The sequence below is a fragment of the Chiloscyllium plagiosum genome, unplaced genomic scaffold (genome assembly GCF_037043375.1).
Source record: "Chiloscyllium plagiosum isolate Xiang-an unplaced genomic scaffold, Cpla_swu_hap1 HiC_scaffold_4, whole genome shotgun sequence".
Lineage (NCBI taxonomy): Eukaryota > Metazoa > Chordata > Chondrichthyes > Orectolobiformes > Hemiscylliidae > Chiloscyllium > Chiloscyllium plagiosum.
Window position 1 is genome coordinate 24349303 of NW_028270142.1, and position 24939 is coordinate 24374241.

At 38.5% G+C, this 24939-nt stretch overlaps 1 protein-coding gene across 3 annotated transcripts in view; it reads right to left on the minus strand.

Moving 5' to 3' along the window:
• csmd3b (CUB and Sushi multiple domains 3b) overlaps window positions 1-24939 on the minus strand; it is a 1935846-nt gene that overhangs the window by 212687 nt on the left and 1698220 nt on the right. For all 3 annotated transcript variants that reach the window (XM_087986040.1, XM_087986041.1, XM_087986039.1), the window contains 3 exons: window positions 17436-17549; window positions 15635-15730; window positions 12080-12283 (listed from right to left, as the gene is read on the minus strand). In XM_087986040.1, coding sequence (XP_087842166.1) covers window positions 12080-12283; window positions 15635-15730; window positions 17436-17549 — 414 coding nt within the window. The remainder of the gene's footprint in view (window positions 1-12079; window positions 12284-15634; window positions 15731-17435; window positions 17550-24939) is intronic.

Genomic DNA, 24939 nt, shown 5'->3' on the forward strand with positions numbered 1-24939 from the left:
CCCTTTTCAAATTGTAAAGGCCACAATCATATCATCAGTCAACCTTCTAGTGAGAAAATGGGCAATTTACATAATCATTTTCCATCATCTCATCTTTCCATCTCTTCAATCATGCTGATTGCTGCCTCTTGTATCCTTTCAATAGCTGCAATGCCTCTTTGTATTGTGGTAACTTGAAGAAAAGGGAATTCATTGTATAGATTTAGTACCAAAAAAGTTAATATAAAATTCTGAATTGTATGGAAAAGCAAGTAGACAAAGACAATTAGATAAAAAGCAATGTGAAACAAATAAAGAGGAAAATATAAAAATAAATGAGTCTGATCATTCAATGCATCCAGAGTGAGAGAAGGTACAACAGGGAGCTTATGCAGTATACCAGCGTCAATAGCAAATAGCACCTGAGGGTGAGAAAATTGTGGGTTTTTAAATCATTATTCTGTAAATTCATAATATTATGGATGCAGCTCAATGAGTTAATGAAGGACAGAGAGCAGTGTTAAAGCCTTTGTTGTTGCAACTTTGACATAGCAATAAGATGTTGGAAGCTTAAGGTTAACTAAACAAGATTCTCTAGAATTCCTATCCACAGATACTGACAGAAATGGCTGAGCAAATGCAAACATTGCTGATACTTTGTAAATCAAATTTCAGGAGAATGGAAAATTAAAATTCAGCAACTATCTTGCAAGAAAGAAAGATTGTCATCGAGGCTCAAAGCACTGTCTTATGAGTCTTCTCTCAATTGTGACAAAAGGTGTTGATGATGGATAGCAAGGGGTTATCTAGCAAGATAATATCTGATGGAGGATACCCAGCATCAGTTCAGAAGAAACTGTATCTGATTAATTTACTGATTTTCTTTTCTGAGGAGGTTGCAGATCTCACAATGTGTGTGCCTGTAGATATTATCTCTATGGCTTTCATAATGCTTTTTGACATAACATTGATTTACTTACCCGGTCTCTTTTATCTAGCTGTCCTCCTATCTATGTCTGATTTTATGCTGGCTGGAAGATACTTCCTTTGCATCTCAATTTCCTTTTCCATTCTTCCTTTGAAGTAGACCTTCCTGTTTTATCAACTCAAACTGTACTCTATTCTTCATATAACTTTAAAATTGCAATCATTAAGACATAAGTGCCGAATTTCCCAGAAGAGAATGATCCTGATCGCACGGTAATTTTTGGGTGGCCAACAGATTCCAATTGGCTGAGCTTCACTGTCCTTTGGCCAGGATGGTGTTATTGAAAGCTGTCAATCTGAGAGAATAGATTAGTCTAGAATAAAGGGGGACAGGCCTCTGCAGTCTCTGCGCCACCGTGAAAATTGGCTGTTGCAGAGACAGGGAAATGAGCAAGGGAAATGTAAAGGCACCTCCACTTTGAAATGCACTTGCAGGAAAAGAAGGGAGTCCCTTTATTTTGCTAAGGCTAGGTGATAGGTCCTAGTCAGCCACACTAAAGCTCATAAAACCCTATGACCAGTGACACAGCATTTCCTAGGTGAATAATCATATTCATTAGCCAGTGATTGCAAATGAAGACTATGTTTTTATTCTGTGTATTCTTAAATATCCCCTTAGTATTCCTCTATTGAATTATCCATTAACTAAATTTGACAATTTATTTCAGCCAGCTTTGCTTTCAAGCCATCACATTTGCCCTTATTTAAAGGGTTTTTTTAAGTTATCGTGGATCCATTACTTTTTCTCTCAAACTGAGTAGAAAATTCAATTATATTATGGGCACTGCTGCCTAGACATGTCTTCATTGAGAGCGTTAATTAATCTCATCACAATACTAACTTTAGTGTAGCCAGCTCTCTAATGTAGCCTGTTTCCAAAAATGCTGTTCGAGGAAACTATTCTGAACACACTATGAATTTTTCATCCATGCCACCTTTGCTTATCTGATGTTTCCAGTCTGTGTGCAGAATTGACATTTCCCATGGTAGTGTCTGTGCTTTTCTGAAAAGTTCCTATTATTTCTTCATTTTTACCCCACCTTACCATGTGCAAACTGATAGGGATCCTATAAGTCAACTTCACAAGTGTTTTCTTACTCTTATAGCTTATTATTTCCACAATCTGATTTCCTGAAATTAGGTCATCACTCCTTAATGTGCTACTATAATTGTTAGCCAACAGAGACACTCCTGCACCTTTTATTAGCTTCCTGTTCATTTTAAATGTTTTCCCTTCAAAATTCAAACTCTAATCCATATCAGCCTGTCTCTGTAATTGTTACCAGATCAAACATATTCATTTTCATTCAGTTCACCTATTTCATTTCAAATGCTAGAGAACATTTGAAACAAAACAGATGAACTGGATGAACTGAATAAAAATGAATATGTTTAATTAAGTGTCTTCAGATTTATCTTTTCAATCCTTTTATAATTTCTTGTCTTATTTGTTGGTTTACCTTTGGATTTGTACTCTCTACATTTTCCTGTCATGGTCTAGTTTCCCTATATCAGCCAAATAAGACTAATTGAACCCATGACAAGTGACACTGAATTTCTGAGATGGACCATTGTACTCATTAGTGAGTAATTGCCATCACCCACAAATCAGTTAAATGGGTTCCCTAGCTCTGGTCTGTTAGAAACCAAGATGTCACACTGGGAAGAGACCCCAATAGCGAGACTGTGCCAGATATGGTTTGTTGGCATTTTAACTGCCTACCTGCCTCAAAGTCCATCACCTATGGCTTGTTAAACTCCTGGCCCACATGTTGATTATTTTGACCCGTTTTACTCTTTCTGTTGTGATATCAATTCAAGAGAGAATTTGCCAATGAACAAGCAGCTCTTTGAAAGTGGATTTGCAGGTAGATAGGATAGTGAAGAAGGCATTTAGCATGGACACCACAATTATTCTACATGAACGGACCAACAGTAGCAGGCTTACTGCCATATATGGAACTCAATATCGTGACCAGAAATGAAAGTCACCAACCATTTCAACACAAATAACTTGACATCCTTACAAGACTGCATTGTAATCTTGGGCCAATATTACAATGCATCTCTTCACTTTCCACAGTGATTATTTTATCCTTGTCAACGGCAACTTTTCCAAGTTTCAAATAATCACTTCAAGCAGACCTCAAGTGCACCTATGCCAGCCACAATGAATGCAACATACAGTCTGCTCAGTATATATGAAAAGAATGGGCCACAGTATATTTACAAGATCTTTCACTGACATTTGTGCTAAATAGGGTATAAACTTTGTCATGCCTTTGCCATACTCAAATCAGATCCAACAGTCTTGTTTAGTGAACAGATTCCATCATTAAGCTATTAATCATGAAATTCAGGCAGACTAGCTGAGTTTACCATGAAGGACTGTCCTTCTCTATCCCTTCCCTCACTTGAGGCATGGTACCTCACAGGTAATAACACCGTCAGTCACCTTTCTCTCTCTCTCTCACACACGCACTTGAGAAAGTAACCCTACGGTCTAACAGGATTATGGTGATTTTACCTTCTGCCCTGAACAGCAACAGTTCAAAATAAGAGTTTACCATCATCAACAGTAATCATGTGCGGGGCATAAATTACAATACTGATCTAAATTCTTAAAAATACAGGCCAAACTTCTCAAAAAACCAAAAGATAATGAAGATTGTACATGATGAACATGCAGGTGTGGAATGTCAAGTCAGTGCATAGTTCAAAAGATTCAGTTCACATAGCCTATCCAGGGAACCTGGTCACCCAAACAAACACCTACAGCATTCATTAAGCTTAGCTCTTACAATGCCACAACACAAAACAGAGCAAAGTTAAGGAACCAGAATCCAATGGGAGAGGATGGTACACTCAGCACTCCGATAGTGTCTAACATACAACCAAATATGAACTCAAAGAATGAAGTTCTGCTAGAGCATCATGAAAACAGTTAGCTCTCCAATAACACACAATATACCCACACAACTATCAGTCAGTAGCTCCCAAATGTTAAATTTAGATCTCAATAAATTCATACCACCATGAGATTCTGGAGGATTTCTAAAACATTTGGACATTACGTGGACTCTTAAACTCTTGAATTATTCAATTCCTAAACACTTAAACAGAGGCCTGAATAATGTTTGTACCCTAACATGCACATATTTTGACACTTAACGTATGAAATGTGATATTGGGGAAAAAAAAAGATGAGATTTTGTAATATCACTTTAAGACAGAAAATGGGCAAATGTACAGGATGTAGAACATGTGACCAGCAGTCTGGTTTGCATCATGTAGTGTGAGGAGTTACAGCTGTGCTTTCCTGAATCAATAGCTCCTGAGGCTTTCTCGTGCATCTGTCTACTTAGTGATCCCATAATATTTCTTCAAATAAACAGAACCTATGTTTATTTTCCTAATCTTGATGAGAGATTGGAAAATTTGTGCTCAGCAAACATGAAACCACAACAATTTCCACCTGGCTATTTAGGAGGCTATCCAATCTTGCTTTCTTGCTACGAAACTCTCTCCTGTTTAAAATCTTGAAATATTTCAATTAAATTTCTCGTATAACAATTGTGGATTCTTTGTGCAAATCATTTCAAACTGCATTTATAGTTGTTTATGATCCTTCTCCAGCAAAGTCAGAGTAATTGGTCACTTATTGTGCTTTGTTTCATGCAGAATCTGAAAAGTATAAACCCTCTCCATGGAGTTAATAATCAAGTAAATCAAGTTTTCTTTAGAGGAAATGAGCTTGAATGTCACATGCATGAGGGCAGGCGGTAGCAGAGTGGTATTGTCAGTGAAAATCTGTTATTAAAAGCTAGCCAAATGGTGACCATCTCAAAATTATTGTTAAAATCCATATTTTTAAGGAAGAAAATCTTTTGTCCTTACCCGACAGCAATGTGGTTGACTCGTAAACTGCCCTCTAAAATAGCCTTCGCAAGCTCGTCAGTTCAATTGGCAATTATGGACAACAAATGCTGGTCCAGCCAATGACACCAATGAGTAAGTGAATAATAAAAAGAAATACAGGAACTTAGACGTAAGATAAACCTGAATGGAAGGTGGGCCGAATGGTCAAAGAAATCACAAAGTTATTATCATTATATCAATGCAGAGAAGAATTTTTGCATCTTAGCTCCTGTTATGAAACTAGATAATACAAGTGGCCATTCAACTGAGTAGATCTGTTGGACATATATCTTTAAGTAGAAGAATCTTTACAATAGTGGTTTCCTAATCTGACAAAGCAGATACTGATGACTCTCAGGTATCCAGCTGCTGCAGGGCAAATTAAATCCATACAAACAAGACTCGCTCAACCTTTCATTACAAGGAAACCCTTCATTCTAGGAATCAACCTTGTGAACCTTCTTTGAAATGCCTTCAATGCCATTATATCCCTCCCTAAAGTAGGAGGCCAGTAATGCACATTCTGATTTTTTATTATTCTTATTAAAGAAGGATAATTTTACATTTTTCCTTATTGTATGCCATCTGTCAATTTTTTGCTTACGCAAGTAACCTATCCCCTATCTTCTCTTAGTTTGAAGGCAATATTTTCTCCTCCGCCTTGCTTTTGTATCTCTTGGTACTGTTATTATCAAATTTTATCTGAACACAGACACTCTTTATCATAGTCATTAACATAGATGATAAGTAATTGTGGCCTGAAAAGTGATCCCATGGCACCTTACGAGTTCGACTATGCCATCCTAAAAACAATCCATATATTCTCAATCTATTTCCAATTAGCGTATCATCTATCTATGCTGCTGCATTGCCCTGACATCATAAGATCTTAACTAGCATACATGGGAACATTTTATGTAGTAAATATCGAAAACCATTTGGAAACACAAATGCATAAAATCTACGTTCCTCTATACCCACGCTGATCGCGGTATATCCTGCAAATCCATCCCTAAACCGTTCCACCTCACTTGCCTCCTTTAAGACATTCCATTATCCTATCTTTGTGACAAAACTTTTGGTTATCTTACCTCATATCTCGTGTGGCTTGGTGTTATATTATATTTGAAAAGTACCTTTGAATGTTTTATGATGATAAAGGAACCATTGAAATATAAATTGTTGTTGAACATAACCAGCTGGTTCAAACTGCCTTAGCATATATTTGTTCAAAGTTAGACACAGCAAAATGGAATAAAAAATTAGAACTAGATTAAAAAATTGCATTAATGACTTAGGAAAAGCAAAACGTATTTAGAGATTTACAAAGCAGAAGCCTTTCACACTATAAAGATGCTCACCTGTGAATAAGCAACACTGAAATGAATTAATAAGATTTACATAGTTGAAGAATAGGGACAGCGAAAAGTTGTTCAAAACAAATAAAATTTCATTCAATTCCATTTATTAAAGAGAAAATCTTATTGTATGTTCTTTTAATATTATTTTTCAATGCCAACAATGAATAAAGTTAAATAAAATGCAAGTTGCCTACTTAAGTAATTCAATATATATTCTCGTGGTGGTGCTCATATGATAACTGTGCATAATAGGTCTGTGTGGCAAACTGCACAGGTATAACATTCAAATGAAAATCTTAGGAGTATGTTAAGAGTTAACAAAACAATGAAGCATAGACTTCATCATTTAATACCTTCAAGCAAGAAACTGCAAAATGGAAATTATCCAATGTGATTGCAGTTCCAAAATGTGTGGGTGTTGAGAAAGATTGTTGAGATTTTGGATAGGTCCTGGACTTACCTTTGATTCCACTAACTCAGCAAGAACTTTCTAGGAGCACATTCTGTTCTACAGCTGCTTCCATTATGTTGTTGTGGATCTTTCAGACATTGCTGAGCTTAGCAGGGAATTCTACCTAAACCACCACTGATAAGTCCGACGGTGGCCAGTTCTGATACATTGCAGATTTCATTGTCAGGGGAAAAGAGAAATGGTAGATTCAAAAAGAATCTACAGCTATAGGAGCCATGAGGAAAGTTCCCAAAATAAATTCCCAAAATCTTGGACCCATGCTGGTTCTTATTGTAGGATGATGCTACAAAATTCAAAAAGAATTAGAATACCACCTTGCATATAGTTGACATTAAGGAGAGTTAAAGGGAGCAGCCTATGTTGTAACTGATTGAAATTGAATTCAAAGGTGTCATACTTTGGAATGATATCATTATCAGCTTCTGTGCAGCCTGCAAGGGAAGTTTCCCAAATGCCACATGGCTGTGCACCTTAGTGAAAACTCTGGCCATTGCCACTCTCTTACCCTTTGCACAAATTACTGCCTAGTCTCCAATCTTATTTTCCTATCCAAAGCACTGAAATATATTGTTGTCTCTCAAAGTCATGCCTAGCTTTCCTGCAACTCCATGTTTCATGACAGAAAGAGATACAGCATAAATCTTCGGGTGACCACAGTGTGGAAATGCATTGAGAATCCATTCCAACAGATTCTTTGGCTGTGACTGAATTGGTGAGAATGAAACCAGGTGGGGGCAATTTATCCAACTGGAGAACATTGGAATAGATGAGCGTTGTCTGCCATGTTAAAGACATTGGGTAAGTCAAGGAAAATGATCAGAATAACTGACTGCAGTGATGTAGGATACAATCTGTGACTTTTAAAGGCTGCGTCAATATTAGACCATAAGAAGACCTGAAGAAATAGGAGTGGAAGCAAGGCCATTCTGCCCATCGAGTCAACTCCACTATTCAATCATGGTTGTTGGGCAGTTCAATGTCACTTACCTGCACTCTCCCCATATCCCTTAATTCCTTGCAAGATTAAGAACTTATCAATCTCTGCCTTGAAGACATTTAATGTCCCAGCCTCCACTGCGTTCTGTGGCAGTGAATTCCACAGGCCCACCACTCTCTGGCTGAAGAAATGTCTCCTCATTTCCATTTTAAATTGACCCCCTCTAATTCTAAGGCTGTGCCCACAGGTCCCCGCCTGACGGAAACAAATTCTCAGCGTCCACCCTTTCTAAGCCATGCATTTTCTTGTAAGTTTCTATTAGATCTCCCCTCAACCTTCTGAACTCTGATGAATACAATCCCAGGATCCTCAGCCGTTCATCATATGTTAGGCCTACCATTCCAGGAATCATTCATGTGAATCTCCGCTGGACACGCTCCAGTGCCTGTATGTCTTTCCTGGGGCCCAAAACTGGACACAGTATTCTAAATGGGGCCTAATCAGAGCTTTATAAAGTCTTAGTAGCACCTCACTGCTTTTACATTCCAACCTTCTTGAAAAAAATGACAACATTACATTTGCTTTCTTCCTCAACCTTCAAATCAACCTTTAGAGAATCCTGTACGAGCACTCCCAGATCCCTTTGCACTTCTGCTTTATGAATTTTCTCACCGTTTATAAAATAGTCCATGCCTGTGTTCACTCACATTGAATTTCATCAGCTATTTCTTAGACTATTCTCCTAAACTGTCTAAATCTTTCTGTAGCCTCCCCATCTCCTCAGAACTACCTGCCTGTCCACCTAACTTTGCATCATCGGTGAACTTTGCCAGAATGCACCCAGTCTCTTCAAATATAAAGTGAATAGCTGGGGCCCCAACACTGAACCCTGTGGGACACCACTTGCCAGCAGCTGCCATTCCAAAAAAGAACCTTTTATCCCAACTCTCTGCCTTCTGTCAGACAGTCAATCCTCAATCCATGCCAGTAGCTCACCTCAAACATCATGGTCCCTCACCTTACTCAGCAGCCTCCCAAAGACACCTTATCAAAGGTCTTTTGGAAGTCTTGGTAGATAACATCCACTGGGTTTCCCTGGTCTAACCTACTTGTTACCTCTTCAAAGAATTCTAACAGGTTTGTCAGGCATGACCTCCCCTTACTAATTCCATGCTGACTTGTTCTAATTCGACCCTGCACTTCCAAAAATTTAGAAATCTCATCCTTAATGATGGATTCTAGAATTTTACCTATAACTGAGGTTAGGCTAATTTGCCTATAATTTTCCATCTTTTGTCTTGATCCTTTCTTGAACAAGGGGGTTACAACAGCGCTTTTCCAATAATCTGGGATTTTCCCTGACTCCAGTGAGTTTTGAAAGATTACAACTAACGCCTCCGCTATTTCTTCAGCCACCTCCCTCAGAACCCTAGGATGTAGCCCATCCGAGCCAGGAGATTTATCAGTGTTTTAGACTTTTTAGGTTATCAAGTACTTTCTCCTTTGTAATGGCCAACATACTCAACACTGCCTCTTGACTTTCCTTAATTGTTGGGATATTACTCATGTCTTCCACTGTGAAGACTGACACAAAGTATTCATTAAGTTCTTCAGCTATTTCCTTGTCTCCCATCACTAGCCTTCTTGCATCAATTTGGAGCGGCCCAATCTCTACTTTTGCCTCTCGTTTGTTTCTTATGTATTGAAAGAAACTTTTACCATTATCGCTAATATTACTGGCTAGCTTACTTTCATATTTGATCCTCTCCTTCCTTATTTCTCTCTTTGTTATCCTCTGTTTATTTTTGTGGTCTTCCCAATCTTCTGATTTCCCCGTGCTCTTGGCCACTTTATAAGCTCTCTCTTTTTCCGTGATGCATTTCCTGAGTTCTTTCATCATGTTGCCTAAATCCACCTCCACCCCCACCCCAGGTAATCTTTCTTTTCTTTGAGATGTACCTCTGTACTATACCCTCAATAACACCCAGAAACTCCTGCCATTGTTGCTCTACTGTCTACCCCACTAGTCAATTTTCATCAGTTTCTCTCTCATGCCCCTGTAATTACCTTCATTTAACTGTAAAACCATTACATTCAATTTTGCCTTCTCTCTTTCGAATTGCAGACTGAACTCTACCATACTATGATCGCTGCCTCCTACATATTCCCTGACTTTAATATATTTTCTAAAGTCTGGCTCGTTACATAGCACTAAGTCCAGAATAGCCTGCTCCCTTGTGGGCTCCATCACAAGCTGTTCCAAAAAGTCATCCTGTAAGCATTCTATGAATTCCCTTTTCTTGGATCCACCGGCAACATTATTCACCCAGTCCACCTGTGTATTGAAGTCCCCCATGATTACCGTGACCTTACATTTCTGACATGCCCTATCTATTTCCTGGTACGTCTTGTGCCCCTGGTCCTGACCACTGCTGAGAGGTCTATACATAATTCCCATTATGGTTTTTTTGCCTTTGTGGTTCCTCAGCTCCACCCACACAGACTCTACATCATCTGACTCTATATCATTTAATGCCATAGATTTAATTTCATTCTAAACCAACAGGACAACACTGCCCCCTCTGCCCACCTCCCTGTCTTTTGGATGAGTTGTAAACCTTTGGATGTTTAACTGCCAGTCCTGATCCCCTGCAACCACGTCTCTGTGATGCCGACCAAATCATACTCATTTCTGATGATTTGTGCTGTTAATTCATCTGCTTTGTTTTGAATGCTAAAGAACTTTAATGCTAATTTTCTTATCCTCATGATTTCCATCATTTCTACCTAAATTATCCTTCCTTTTTGCATCATTCCTAGTCTGCCTTGAATCTAAACCCCACATACACGCTAACCTGCTGCTTATCTTTCAATTTGACTCCATGCTCCCTCTTGCTTTCCTTTCCCCTCCCCACTGACTCACAAGTTTAAAGTCCTGGTGATCACCCTATTTATCCTTTTCGCTGGATCCAGATCGGTTCAGGTGGAGACCATCCCATCGGTACAGATCGCCCTGGTTCCAAAACTGATGCCAATGTCCCATGAAATGGAATCCCTCATTCCCACACCAATCCCTTAGCCACGTGTTTTCTTTCCTAATTTTCTTATCCCAATGCCAATTAGCACATGGCTCAGGCAGTAATCCAGAGATTATGACACTCGAGGACTTGTTCTTCAATTTCCTTCCTAGTGCTTGATACTCCCCAAACAGGTCCTCTTTCCCAGCATTGCCTATGTTGTTTGTGCCAATGTGGACCACAACAACTGGATCCTTTCCCTCCCACTCCAATATCCTTTCAAGCCATTCGGAGATGTTCTGCACCCTGGCACTGGGTAGGCAACATACCATGCGAGACTCCTGATCCAGCTCACAAAGGATACTATCTGTCCCCCTAATTATAGAATCCCCTGTAACAATTGCTTGTCTTTTTGCTCCCCCCTCTTGAGTGGCCTTCTGCACCATGGTGCCGTGGTCAGATGGCTCATCATATCCACAGCCCTTTTCCTCATCCATACTGGGAGCAAAAATCTCATACCTGTTGGATAATATTGTGGCACACAGGGAGGCTAAAAAGGAGAAAATCATAAATAGAGTTGGACTCCATCCATTCCCTGAAAACAGCTTGAAACTGTGTTTGGTGATGAACTTAATTGCATTATTTAAAACCAAATTCAGGAGCAAATTGCATCTCCTTCTCATCCCAGTGGTTCCCAAACACAGGCATCTGATTCTGAAATCCACATGTTCAAAATCCAAACTGTATTGTTCAATGTCAACCACTCCAAAGCATTCTGAATTGGCCTTCCAGCTTCTACAAAATTTTGTCTCTAGCTACGTCAATCCCACTTTTCCCCTGACCTTTGCTCCTCAAAATTAAAATTATTATCCATGCTTTGTTTATTGCATTAGTTCCATTTATATGTGATCCTTCAGATGTACAAAAATTTCTTCCTCCCATTTCCCAATTTCTTCATTGCTTCAAACCAGTCTCTAGTTCATTCAGCCTTCTTCCAATTCACCATGAGTTCCACTGTCTCAGATTCCAGTCTCTGGAATTTCTTATCTAATTTATTCTCCTCCTTTAGATCTGCCATCTGCTTTAAGGTCTTCCTCAAAATCCATCACACTTACCTCCCATTTGATGGTCTTCCTAACTTGCCTTTCCAGCTTAGCATTGCCTTTGTTCTCATTTTCAAAAACATAAATTATTTCTGTTACAAACTTGGGCACATTTATCAGCTCATGCATAACAATAAATGAGGGAAAGAATATTGTCATTAAGTAATTTGATTAACCTCAATTAAGCAAATGTTTAATTATCTGCAATCATTTGGATCAGTTGTGTAATTGAAAAACATGCAAAAAATTCTGCTCATTTTCTGTGCAGCCTGCTCATTCAAAATATTTTTATTTTCATTACTTACCAATGCACGTGGGCAGAGAATCGTTCCACTGGGCTAAAGCATTTGGTACTGATGTGCATCTAATCTCTGGTGAACCAGAGAGAATATAGCCTGGATTGCATTCAAATTGAACCACAGAGCCAACTGCAAAATCATTCCCAATTCTTTTTCCAAACCTTGGCTCAGGTACAGAGCTGCACTGGGTTGCACTGGTCCTTGGCACAGCTAAATAGATTTCAAAATAATAATTATATAGTCAGTGTTCTTATTTAAAAAGAAACATTTGGAACTTAAAGATAGCTTTAAAGTTTTAAAATATGCACACACTGTTCTGTAATTCAGACATGCAGCTTAGCAGCTACAAGATCTATGGGACATTAATTCATTATGTTAAATCAAAGTTAACAACTGATCTCATAGATCAGTTGAGATATACGAATTCCACCATTCCACAAAATAACTACAGATGTGGTGAAAAATTACAGAATACTGCACAAAATTTTGCACAATTACTGCACAAAAGAACAGCAAAACAAAACAATAATGCATCTATTTTGCTAATTATTTAAAATGTTTTTATAAAAAAAGAGAGTGATAAAGGATTGCTGGGAGATAGTGAGACTGGATAAATTCATAAAGGTGCAGGGCCTGGGCAAGAGACAGTGAGAGCAGATAAAGTTCTTTGGGATTGGGACTTGTGAGACAGAGAGAGATAGACACACACAGACAGACAGTGAGAGCACATCGAGCTGTTAAGGATTAGGGCCTGGGAAAGAGACTGCAAGTCAGTCTGGTTAACTGTTTTTTTTAAAAAAACATCAATTTGTTGAGTCCACGGAAGAAAGCGAGTAATTATTCAATGAATATTTTTCTTTATTTCATTCTAAGTTAAACTATTCGTTTCAAATAAGAGGTTGGGATTAGTACACTATTAAGTGAACAGAAAGAATATGAGCACATAGCAGGTCCAGAGTAATTAATTGAAATGAATAGATTAAACAGCTTGCTAACTGGATTAAGGGTAGGACAAAAAAAATTTCTTTAAAATCACGGATGAGCATCAGAGGCCTGTTTCTTGCAAGTCCTGCATCCTGTGGAAACCTCTGGATACTCATGTGCCTTGGGAAACACGTATCCACAAAGTATTTCCAACTGCTCCAGCTCATGCTCAGCTGTCTGAGCTTGATGGGTGGCCAACATCAATATGGAACAGGAAGGAGGATGAGAGTTTCCTGAATTATAAATTCCAGGAGGTGATCATCCCAAAGCTCAGGTGGATTGTCATTCAAAAGATTAGAAAAAGGTAATTACTAAAGGAGTCTTTAAAGAGTGTTCCATTCTCAAATAGATACACAGTAGACACTCAAACTGCTTGCAGTGATGATACCTTCAAGGAGTCCACCTTAGACTATTGGCAAAGGACTGTGTGGGTGAACAACAAAGCACAGAAATGCAATTGTTGTAAGAAATTCCATTATCAGGCGATACGCCAGCTTTAAGAGGTGGACTTTTTCCTGTTTTTTTTAATGAAGAGAGGTTGACACAGACATGCCGAGTGATATGTTTTAAGTCAATAAAGTAAACAGTTTGTGAGGTCTGGAAATTTTTTTAAAAGTTAGAACAATAGGAGCAGCATGAATGGGTGAAGTCAACCTTCCATAGAAACAGGATTTTAGTTTAACCTTTAGTTTAACCTTTCAAACTTGGGGTTTGAAAGCTGTTTTACATCTCTCCCTGCTATAGCAAAATGCTTGTGTTCTCTCTCTCTTGTCTCTCTCTCTTTCTCAGAGTTTTCTCTTGATGTTCTCTCCACCTGGGCTAGAGAAATGTTGCATATGAGACAATCTATTTTACTGAATTTGCCTTTGCAATCAGTGTGTTTATGGGATGCTACTATCTTAAAACAGCGAATCAATGATAGTTAATATATATTATTTTATCAAGTATTTGGTAGAGTTACAGTTAAGCCAATTGCTTATTCTTATTTTGTCTGTATTTTAAAAGGAGTGTAAGAATTAAGTGTGATTTGCTTCAAGCCTGGTAGTTTGACCAATCAAATTACATCCGAAACACAATGCCTTAGACTTGCCTTTTAAGATCAGAAGCAGTTGTGGTCCAAACTATCTTTTTAATGCCTTTTGTGCTGTTTGGTCTGGTTCATAACAAGGGGACACACAAGTATTTCTTTCACACATTTCTTTCAGGATGCAGAATATTGTGTGGGTGAAGGGAGTGGCCCAGTGATGCATGTTGATACCAATATGCCATCATAGAAGCACAGGAAGTAGCAGCAGGATTAGTCCTTAGAACCACTCAGGTCTGCTCCAATATTTGGGTGATCTCAATGTCTCAATGTACTTTTCTCACACTCTGCCCTTATTTCATATTTAGAAATTGATTGAATGGATTGATACATATTGAATGTAGACCATACAATAAAGGAGCAGAATTAGACAATCCAGCCTATCAGATCTGTTCTGCCATTCGATTATGGCTAATCACAGTCAATGACTGAGTCTCCATTGTTTTCTGGGTACAGACTTCCAAAAGCCCACCACCTTGTGACTGCAAAAATTCTTCCTAGTCGAAGTTCCAAATGGCCTATCCCTTATTGCGAGACTGTATCCCCTGATTCTAAATATCATCAGACATCTACATTGTGAAGTCCATAAGATGATTATATGTTTGAATGAGATCACCGCTCATTCTTCTGAAACCTAGAGAATACAGCTCCAGCCTCCTCAATCTCTTCTCAGAGAAATTCACCATCCCAGGGATCAGTCCAACTAACTTTTATTTTGCTCCCTCTACGGGAAATATACCCTTTGAAAAACAATGCACAGTATTCCAGGTATGGTCTTACCAAAGCTATCAAAAATTTAGCAAGACTTTATTACTCCTGTACACAAATCCACTCATAGTAAAGACCAACATACCATTAGCCTTCCTAATTTCTTGCTCCATCTGTGTATTAGATTTCAGTGACTTGTGATCAAGAAGATCCAGGAGAATGCTCAAACTCTCTAAGCAGAGTTCTGTTCTCTCCCAGTCCTACATATGTTGCTGGTACCTACATGAACATGAAAACAGGATTCTCCACCAAACAGTGTAAGTTCCTCGCTAGCCCAGAAGTCCCAAGGGCATCAGGGAGCATTCCTGACTGTCACTTGTGACTGCAGAGAAATGTCTCTATCCTCCGAACTATTTCCATACCAGCTGAGGTTACCATAAAGGATTCTCCTTGACCTCTCCCTTCACCTGAGGCATGGTGACTTTCAGGTTAAACCACTACCAGCGGTTTGTCTCTAAAGAGAGAGTAACCAGTGATCTGATAACACTATGGTGACTTTACCTTACTTTTATTCTTTCTGGAAATCTGTATCAGGTGTTGGTTTCATTTACTATGAAGAAATTTTTCCTCACATCAATTTTAATTTTGTCTGGTAGAAGATCTGGACTCCATTCCAAACAAGACTTTTCATAATAGCTTGCTATCAGATGATAATTGAAAATTTAATCTCTGATTTTCTTCTGCATTTTATTTAAAACACCCATTTCTGTAATTCATGAACCTACCTTGATAAACAAAATGAAATCCTTTGGCAGTTATTGGGCCAACTGTGATAAACTTGATTGTGATTTGGTTACCTGAACTTAAAGGGAGGGACTCTCCTAAAACAAAATAGATTGAATGAATTACTGAATGAATGAAATGTAATTCAGTACATTTAATGCATTTCAAAAATAAACATTTGGTAATCAAAATGCTTGGAACAAATTTTTATGGAAATATTGTAACTAATATTTATGTTTCAGCACTACATTTAGAAACAGTGGAAAACAAATAGCTCATTTTAACAATATAAAAAAAGTTCAACAATCTTATTGTCTTTCATGTCATTAATCCTACCAGCAACGTGCCGTGATTAACAATAGATAAATTTGTGTTCTCAGAATATTACACTAATACTGGACCTGAACTGAAATTCTACACAGAAAGAGCCAAACACAGGTGCAAAAGTGAGACAACAGTTTTCTCTACTGCATTTCACTCTGTTTCTGAATGTAAATTTATTATCATTGGCAAGAAACATATTTCCCTGTTAGCGTTAGTTAGTGAATAGCTACCATCCTGAATGCTTGTGGTGCTGAATGTTCCAAAACCACTTTACTTACATTGAAGTGAGTTGGCAGCAATTGACACCCATTGTAACTTTCCCTACTAACATTCTTACATTGATGCAGTACTTTATTGCATTCCAAAACATTTTATAGAAAGCGGCTGACTTTGACATGAATTCACTTGTACATAAGATAATGAGGCAACTAATGTGCATGAAGCAAGATTCCATAAATTTAGATCAATAACCAATTAACTTTATCATGATTCTTGTTTGAATGAGGCATGTTGACCAGGTCATTTGGGGAACTAATTTTCTCAGAATACTGCCTTGAATCTCCAATATTGAGCTGAACTCCTAAAAATAACCGTTAATGAATGCTAAAGTCAAAGCAAACATTCAATCTTGCTGTGAACCTATAAATTCACAGGCAAATTATTCGTCATTTTATCAAATGCATTTATTCTTATTCACAGAACAACCTAACGCAAACTGTTCAAATTTCCCTGACATTAGACAGAAAGATTCTAATATGTAAGAGGCTGCGTTGCTGACACACTGGGATTACATTGGCTGCTGCCATACAATGCTGTGTTTAGGTAGCACTCCAGATATATGCTAAAAAAGATTCTATGCTCTGTCCTTTATTGCATCTTATTATATTTTTCCTTCACTACCTGATCAGCAAACAGCTTGATGGTCTAACACCCAGAATCTGATATTCAAGTTATTCTCCTCTGTCCATTGAATAAAACTTCCAGAACTGATTTTAAGCATTTAACCCACTTTCTTCTAATTAATTTGAGCGAAATATGTTTGAAATATAAACTCAGATTTCATAATCTTGTCCAATGTCTTTTTGCAATCTAACCCTTTTAATGATTATTAATGCAACCAACACAAACTGGTTGTTGTCATTTTATCTTGACAACTAAGTGTTATTTTAACTTGCATTATTCACGCTTAATAGCTGAATCAACATGCACCTCTAAATCTCCAAGTAGTCCAGCAGAATTGGTGCTTTGAGGAGAATTTTTCATTCAGTACATACAGAGATGCATATTCCAGGAAAATTGTGCATTAAAGGAATCCAAGATAACACAGTAACCTAACAGGAGCCCAATTTTTGCAACATTGTGTGCTGCCCACACTCATATGATTTCCAAAATATACTTTGTAAAAGTGCTAAAAGAGATAAAATCGTGACATGGAAATCAAATATGACTCAAAAAATTAAAAACAATAGCTGTTCAAACCTGAATGTGACCCTGACAGTGAAGTCAGCAGTGCAGCTTGCTGCGTAGGTCCATCATATATGTCAACAACATCATGTAGGGCAGTCTGGAAAAACACAAACTGGCCAAAGACCACTGTCACAGGATAGATACCAGAAAGCAGAGAGAGAAAGAGAGAGACAAGAAAAAAGTTAGTGGCTTATTCTTATCAAAGCCAAGAATTATTTTAAAGCAATGGTCTTGTGAAGACTAATTCATCTGAAGACCATATAAAATGCATTGTCTCTGGGAAGTGATCCAGGCAGGAACTGTGGAAAGTGGGAATCAACATTTATGGAGATGAACAGGAGATTAACCTGGATTGAGCTTCAGATTTCTATCATCATGCATACATTTCAAAATGTAACTAACTTTAAATATTTGATATAAATTATTTTGAATGGCATTGACAATTTACTGGATGGACAACTGTGGTATGCATGCAAATCTTGCATGACATTCTCAGCAATCACTCTCTTAAAGCCAAAGTGCTGATTGCTACACCTGGACAAATACTGCATAACATTGTGTTGTGTCTGATAAATTCATGTTTGAATTCTAAATTTGATGAAAGGGAAAGTCTGAAAAATTATGTACCAAATGGAGCACAGTGTGAAGTTGCCGTGCAGCTTTGGGAAATCTGAATTATTATCACAATTCCATTTTGTAGCTGCAGTGACCATTTGAAGGTGCTGCAGCCATTTCAGGGAAATGTTGTATTTTACTTTCATGATGAGTTTTGGCTCATGGAAGTAATTCGAGTGGAAGTATGAAATTATTACTGTGGGCCACAGAAAATTGGTCACTTCCAAAGATTTGTACTGATGCTGAGCAAGTGGCTATATTTTTGACCAATTTTAATTGCATGGTGTATCGAAGTCATACAAGAGTAAAGTAGTTCTTCAACTTAATAATACATTATACTAAAGCATATAATGCTCTCAGATAAGCGAGCAGACGTCTGGGCCAATACATTTCTGTTAAAATAACTAATTCACTCTGACTGGTTGAAACAGAATTTTCACTGATACAACACATATTCGAACATAATGTAACCTTGTACTTGCACTGTCTTAAAACAGGCACTAAAATATACTGACAGTTTAGCTCTTTGTTCTTAACATACAAAACAACATATAAGAAAGCTTAAATTGTATTTGAGCTTTTAGAATAATAAAATGCAGGAGTAATTTGGTACAATAATGGAGTCAATTTGTTCAAATGAAATTCTGACAATCCATTTTTTAGCATTTAACCTCACAAGCACTGACCAGTTTTATGCAGATTCTCACTTTGAATTAGCAGTTACATTGAAACATGTTAGGACAATAACATAAAAGTTTAATTTGAATGTTTGCATATTTCTTCCATGTACATTGAGAACTTTTGATAGCCCATCACTGAGAAGATACGACTCAAGGACTTCACGTGGTGCAGTTCTGTGTAAAGATATTAACTGTACTACTGAGTTCAGATTAGAAAAATGCATTACGCAAATAAATACATTGTAATTTAGTTCATATAGCAAAACCTTTTCATATTTATTGTATCTGCATGATACAGTTATTGATTTATGGCCTACGTGATAACCACAAGCCATGTAATATCACAATCTGGATTGGCTTGCAGACAAATCACATTTATGTTTACTCTATCAAATTTAATTATGACTTAGTGCTAACATGGAAATAAAATAAGTGGCAACATTTAGACAGGATAATACAATAGGAAACATTTATTTATTTATTTTAGGGATCACAGAACATAGAAAAGTACAGCACCGAACAGGCCCTTTGGCTCACGATGTTGTGCCGAGGTTTACTCCTAATGTGAAATATAATACCTTAACCTACGTACCCCTCAACTCACTGCTATCCATGTGCATGTCCAGCAGTCGCTTAAATGTCCCTAATGACTCTGCTTCCACCACCACAGTTGGCAAAGCATTCCATGCATTCACAACTCTCTGCATAAAGACCATACCTCTGACGGCTCCTTTATAACTTCCTCCTAATATCTGCAAACTATGCCTCCTCGTACCAGTCAATCCTGGCCTGGGGAAAAGTCTCAGGCTATTGACTCTATCTATTCCACTCATTACCTTGTATACCTTGATCAGGTCTCCCCTCTTCCTCCATCTCTCCACAAAGAAAAGTCTGAGCTTAATCAACCTTTCTTCATCAGGCAAGCCCCCCAGTCCGGCAGCATCCTGGTAAACCGTGGAGCGTGAGGAGGCAAATGTCCTCGCCAATGGCTTAGCCACCTCCTTTATCACTTCCCGGAGCAGCCTAGGATAAATCTGGTCTGGCCCTGGGGACTTATCAATCTTAATGCTTTCCAAAATTTCCAGCACATCAACTTCATCCATCTTGATCTGGTCAAGACTGTATCCCAGCTCCTCAAAGTTTTCATTTACAACAAGGTCCCTTTCCTTGGTGAAAACCAAAGCAAAAAACTCAATTAGGGCTTCCCCTATCTGCTCAGACTCCACGCACAAGTTCCCTCCACTGTCCCTGATTGACCCTACCTCCTCCATGATCATTCTCTTATTCCTCACGTATGAATAAAATGCCTATGGGTTCTCCCTAATCCTTCTTGCCAAGCCTTTTTGTGCCCCCTCATGGCTCTCCTCAGTCCATTTCTGAGCTCCTTTCTATCAAGCCTGTAATCCTGTAAAGCTGTGCTAGGTCCTTGCTTCCTCCACCTTATATAAGCTGCCTTCTTCCTTTTGACAAGAAGCTCCTCTGTTCTCATCATCCAAGATTCCTTAATCTTACCCCTTACCTGTCTCAGAGGAACAAATTTGTGCATCACTCACGACAACTGCTCCTTAAATAGTCTCCACATGTTTGCTGTGCCCTTTCTGTGGAACAATTGCTCCCAGTCTGTACTTCCCAACTCTTGTCTGATAGCACCATAATTTCCTTTTCCCCAATTAAATATCTTCCCTCAGTAACTGCTCCTTTCCCTCTCCAAGGCCATGGTAAATGTGAGGCAGTGTGATCACTGTCACCAAAGTGCTCTCCCGCTGCGAGATCTGGCACTGTCCTGGCTCATTGCCAAGTATCAAATCCAAAATGTGAATAAATCTCAAATAAAGTTTCTTTTCTTATTTTAGGACATTTAAACAAACTGTGAAAGCTGGCCTTGGGTGACTTTCACTGGATACCTGCCTTACTAATGTCAAGTCCCTTTAATCGGTCATAAAGTGCCTAAAACGTAAGGGTACCCTCCCCAGGAGGCCTTTTCAAACTCAACAGGTTTTAATGGGCAGAATTTCAATGGGGAAAGAGACCTTTATCTCTCAGGAGAAAGTGGGGACTGCGGATGCTGGAGAGTCGGGCTTATGCCAGAAACATCAATTTTCCTGCTCCATGGATGCTGCCTGAACTGCTGTGTTAATTCAGCACCACACTCTTGACCTTCATCTCTCAGCCATGATGAAATTATGGTCATCTCAGAGATAATGGGTGTCAATTGGCTCATTAATGAGTCTAATTGCCATCCCATCAGTGACACCAGTAATCCTGCATCAGTGTACCTTCGTATTAATCGGGGTTTTCGCACTACAAGGTGACTGACATGTGCCTTCTCCACTATTAAACCTGACTACCTGCCAGAGCTCCTACAACAATGGGTTGCCTTAAATCCAGGACAAAGTGAGGACTGCAGATGCTGGAAAGACAGAGTCGAACAGTGTGGTGCTGGAAAAGCACGGCAGGTCAGGCAGGATCTGAGGATCAGGAGAGTCGACTTTTTGGGAATAGGCCCTTCATCGGGAATGTGGAAGGGGAAAGGGTCTTAAAGACAAATAGGAGGGTAGGGATGGGTCAGGAGGGAAGGTAGCTGGGAAGGCAATTGGTAGATGCATGTGAGGGGTGTTTATAATACGTCGGTGGGGCAGTGGAGAGGATAAGTGGGAAAGAAGATGGACAGGTAGGACAATTCAAGAAGGCTGTGCTGAGTTGGAGGGTTGGATCTGGGATGAGGTGGGGGGATGGGAGATTTGGAAACTAGTGAAGTCAATGTTGATGCCATGTGGTTGAAGGGTCCCAAGGTGGAAGATGAGGCAGTTGTCAGATGCCTGCTCTACATTGGGGAGACAGGACGTCAACTCACGGAGCATTTCAGGGAACATCAATTCAACTCCCCTCCCACTTCCCCAAGGACATGCAAATTCTGGGCCACCTCCACCACCAAATCCAAGCCACTCGACAACTGGAGGAAGAACGCTTCCTGTTTTGCCTTGGGACTCTTCAACCACACGGCATCAACATTGGCTTCACTAGATTCCAAATTTCCCCACCCAGATCCAACACTCCAACTCAGCACTGCTCTCTTGACCTATCCATTTTCTTTCCCACCTATGCACGCTACCATCCCCACCGACCCATCACTATTACACCCCACCTGCATCCACCTATTGTTTTCCCACTTACCTTTCCCAAGCCCCACCCCCACTCTCCTAATTATTTTCAGACGCCTTACTATCCACTCCCCCGCACCAACTCCCACATTCCTAATGAAGGACTTATGCCCGAAACATTGACTGTCCCGCTCCTTGGATGCTGCCTGACCTGCTGTGCTTTTCCAGCACTACACGTTTCGACTATAATTAGAATGTTACCAAGGCTCCATAGGTTAGATTGTAAAAACAATGAAGAAAGATTATATCAAGTAGTTTTGAATTCCCTGGCATACAGATAGTTAAAAGATTATTGAATTGGAACTTTTATAAATTTCAAACAATTAGATAAGGAAACTTTGCTGCACTGGCTGTGGAAATCTCAGACAAGGGACTATTACTTTATAATCAGATGGGGGCTATTCGTATGGAAATTAGGAAATAGTTGCTAATGTACATGATGGTAGCAGTGTAGAACTCTCACCATCAATAAAGCTGAATATGTTATTTTGGTTAAGAATTTTAAATCTGAGATTAATAGATCTTTCCTAGTCAAGGTTATTACAGAATATGAAGCCAAGGCAAGTGGCCCAAGAATCAACTAAAATCTCTCTGAATGATATAAGCTTAAAGTGCTCATCCTGTTGTTGTTCAAACATCTCAGTAAACAGTTCAAGGTTAGGTTTGTCCCTTCAACTCATTTTTGTAAGAATAAATTGTACATGATAAGTTAAAAGTTCTTCCTGAAACTGTAATGCATACTTTGACACATCAAGATATTGTTTAAAAGTGCCATCATTATGCAGTTTGCAGTGAGACTAAAGCTGTTACATTTCCACACTGCAAATTTGTGAGAGCTATTATACTTTGTGAAGGTCTCAGATATCTCAGATTGAAAGATCAGTGTAAAAGGTTTAACTTCAAGGGTTATTAAGCAATGACATATTAATCATCTACTTTCAGTCAGTCAAGAAAGAATGATGACTGGTAGAAATTAAAGGTAGAATATATTTAATGTTGCTCAATTGAAGATTAAAATTTCTTTAGAGCTGTTTCCTCGTGTATTTCAACTAAACAACTGAAAAGAAAGGAAATTGGTCCTCACTTCAAGTTTTTTTTTCATTTACTGTTGAAATGTTTATCTTGAAAGCAGAATGTATTGTACATTTAGCAAACTTTCTAAAGGGAAATATATGGACGTGCATGCTAATCATGTGATGATAATTCTACCCTCTGATGTTTAACAGTTATCAGGCATTTTTATGTCAGCACAAGGTCATTGAAAATGGTGAACCAAGCTTTGTTTACAAAAGACTGTTGCCTGATGTATCCACATATGAATCATCAATCTTTTGGGCTGAAGCCATCAGCCTGTGAAATAGTATTGTTATTATTCTTTTTAGCAGAGTAATGAACATTAAAAAGCCACAGTTCTGCTCATTTTTAACAAATAACAAGCAAGAGCAAACATTCTCACTTGACTGCTTTCACATTTTTTTCTTTACTAAAACCTGATTCAGACTCTTGGAGATTGCCACATAAATGTTATGTGAATCTAATAAACATTAAACAGATGATGAATAAAAAGGTCATGCATCAATCAAACATTGGCTCATATGCCACATTGGAGAAAGAAGCTTGTATCTAACCACTAGTGATATATTAGTACCAGATTTTGTATTTTGAGCCTGGTAAAAAAAAAATCACAGACGTTTTGTTATTTTAAAATGTAAAAAAAGAAGTTCATTAATACGCTCATCTTAAAATAAGAAGAAAACTGAATAAATTAAAGTAAGAATAAGGATGTGATGTTGAAAACCATGCTCATATTGGAAAAGGTACAACCATACTATCTCCCCAGATGTGGACTTTTCTTCTCCTGATCATCATTTCAAATCAATTTTTCTTTAATCACATTTTTCTCACCTGATTTTACTTTCAGATATAGACTGAGGCATAAATTATAGACCAGGATCTTTTTCCTACCAAGAAAAATAACCTTGCACTCATTCACATTATATTGCTTCTCCCATGTTTTAGCCCGTTCACTTTGTCTGTTCAAGTTCCCTAGAAGCTGCCTTGCATCTCACGTTGTTTAGGAGTTACAAGAATTGAAGATTATAGCAAATTTGGAGTAAATAGATTTTTTTGTTGACAGTTTCAAGCTGAGGTTTTGATATCATATAAGATATTTAAAACATTTAATTTGAGAACTAATTTATTGCATATTACTGAAAATAAAGGTATATTTTGTTGATTGTTTCCATCTTGCATTTATCAGGACAACTTGCAGGGCATACAGTGTAAAGGGAACCAACTGTTTATATTGTTTGAGAGGAGAGTGCTGGTTGGTTGGTAAGTGGACTGTGGTCGAGGTGTTGCCCTGGAGAACACACCAGTTAGCTGATGACTGTTAGTTACTTTCAAGCTTAGTTTAAATCAGGTGGGGTGACTCTGATTGAACAAAACATAGTGTTGAGAAAAGAACCAGAGAGGGTCTGTCACATGTTTCCTCGAGTTGAAACAACTCAGTTTTTGTACATGTTCTTCTTGTCAGCAAAATTAGGGCTATGTGTATTATATGTACAATAAAGGTAAAGTCACCATCGAGTCAGAGGACCACAGGGCTGCTCTCTCATTAGAGGCAGATGAATGGTTTTGATTTAACTTGAAGGTCACTGCACCACAGGGGAGGGGAAAGGTTGAGAAGGTAGGACCTTCAGGGTAACCTCAGCTGGAGTGTGAATTGAAGCTACAGTGTTGGCTTCAGTCTGCTTTGCAACCAGCCAACTGAGATAACTGACCCCCTTATGCATCAATATTCAATTCTTACAGATCTAACCACTATGAGACTTGCATCCTGGACAACCTAATGGATAGGGTCTGAGCCACTTGTTCACTGTGTAAGCTTGATGTTGAAATAGAGCACATCGATCTACCTACAGGATAATGATGGTCTTGATTGGATACTTTTTTATTACATATCATGAAGACTTATGAATAGGCCTAAAGATACCACCTTTGGTCCCAATACACGACGACTCTACCTTGGATTACCTGAAACAATGGAATATCTCAAAA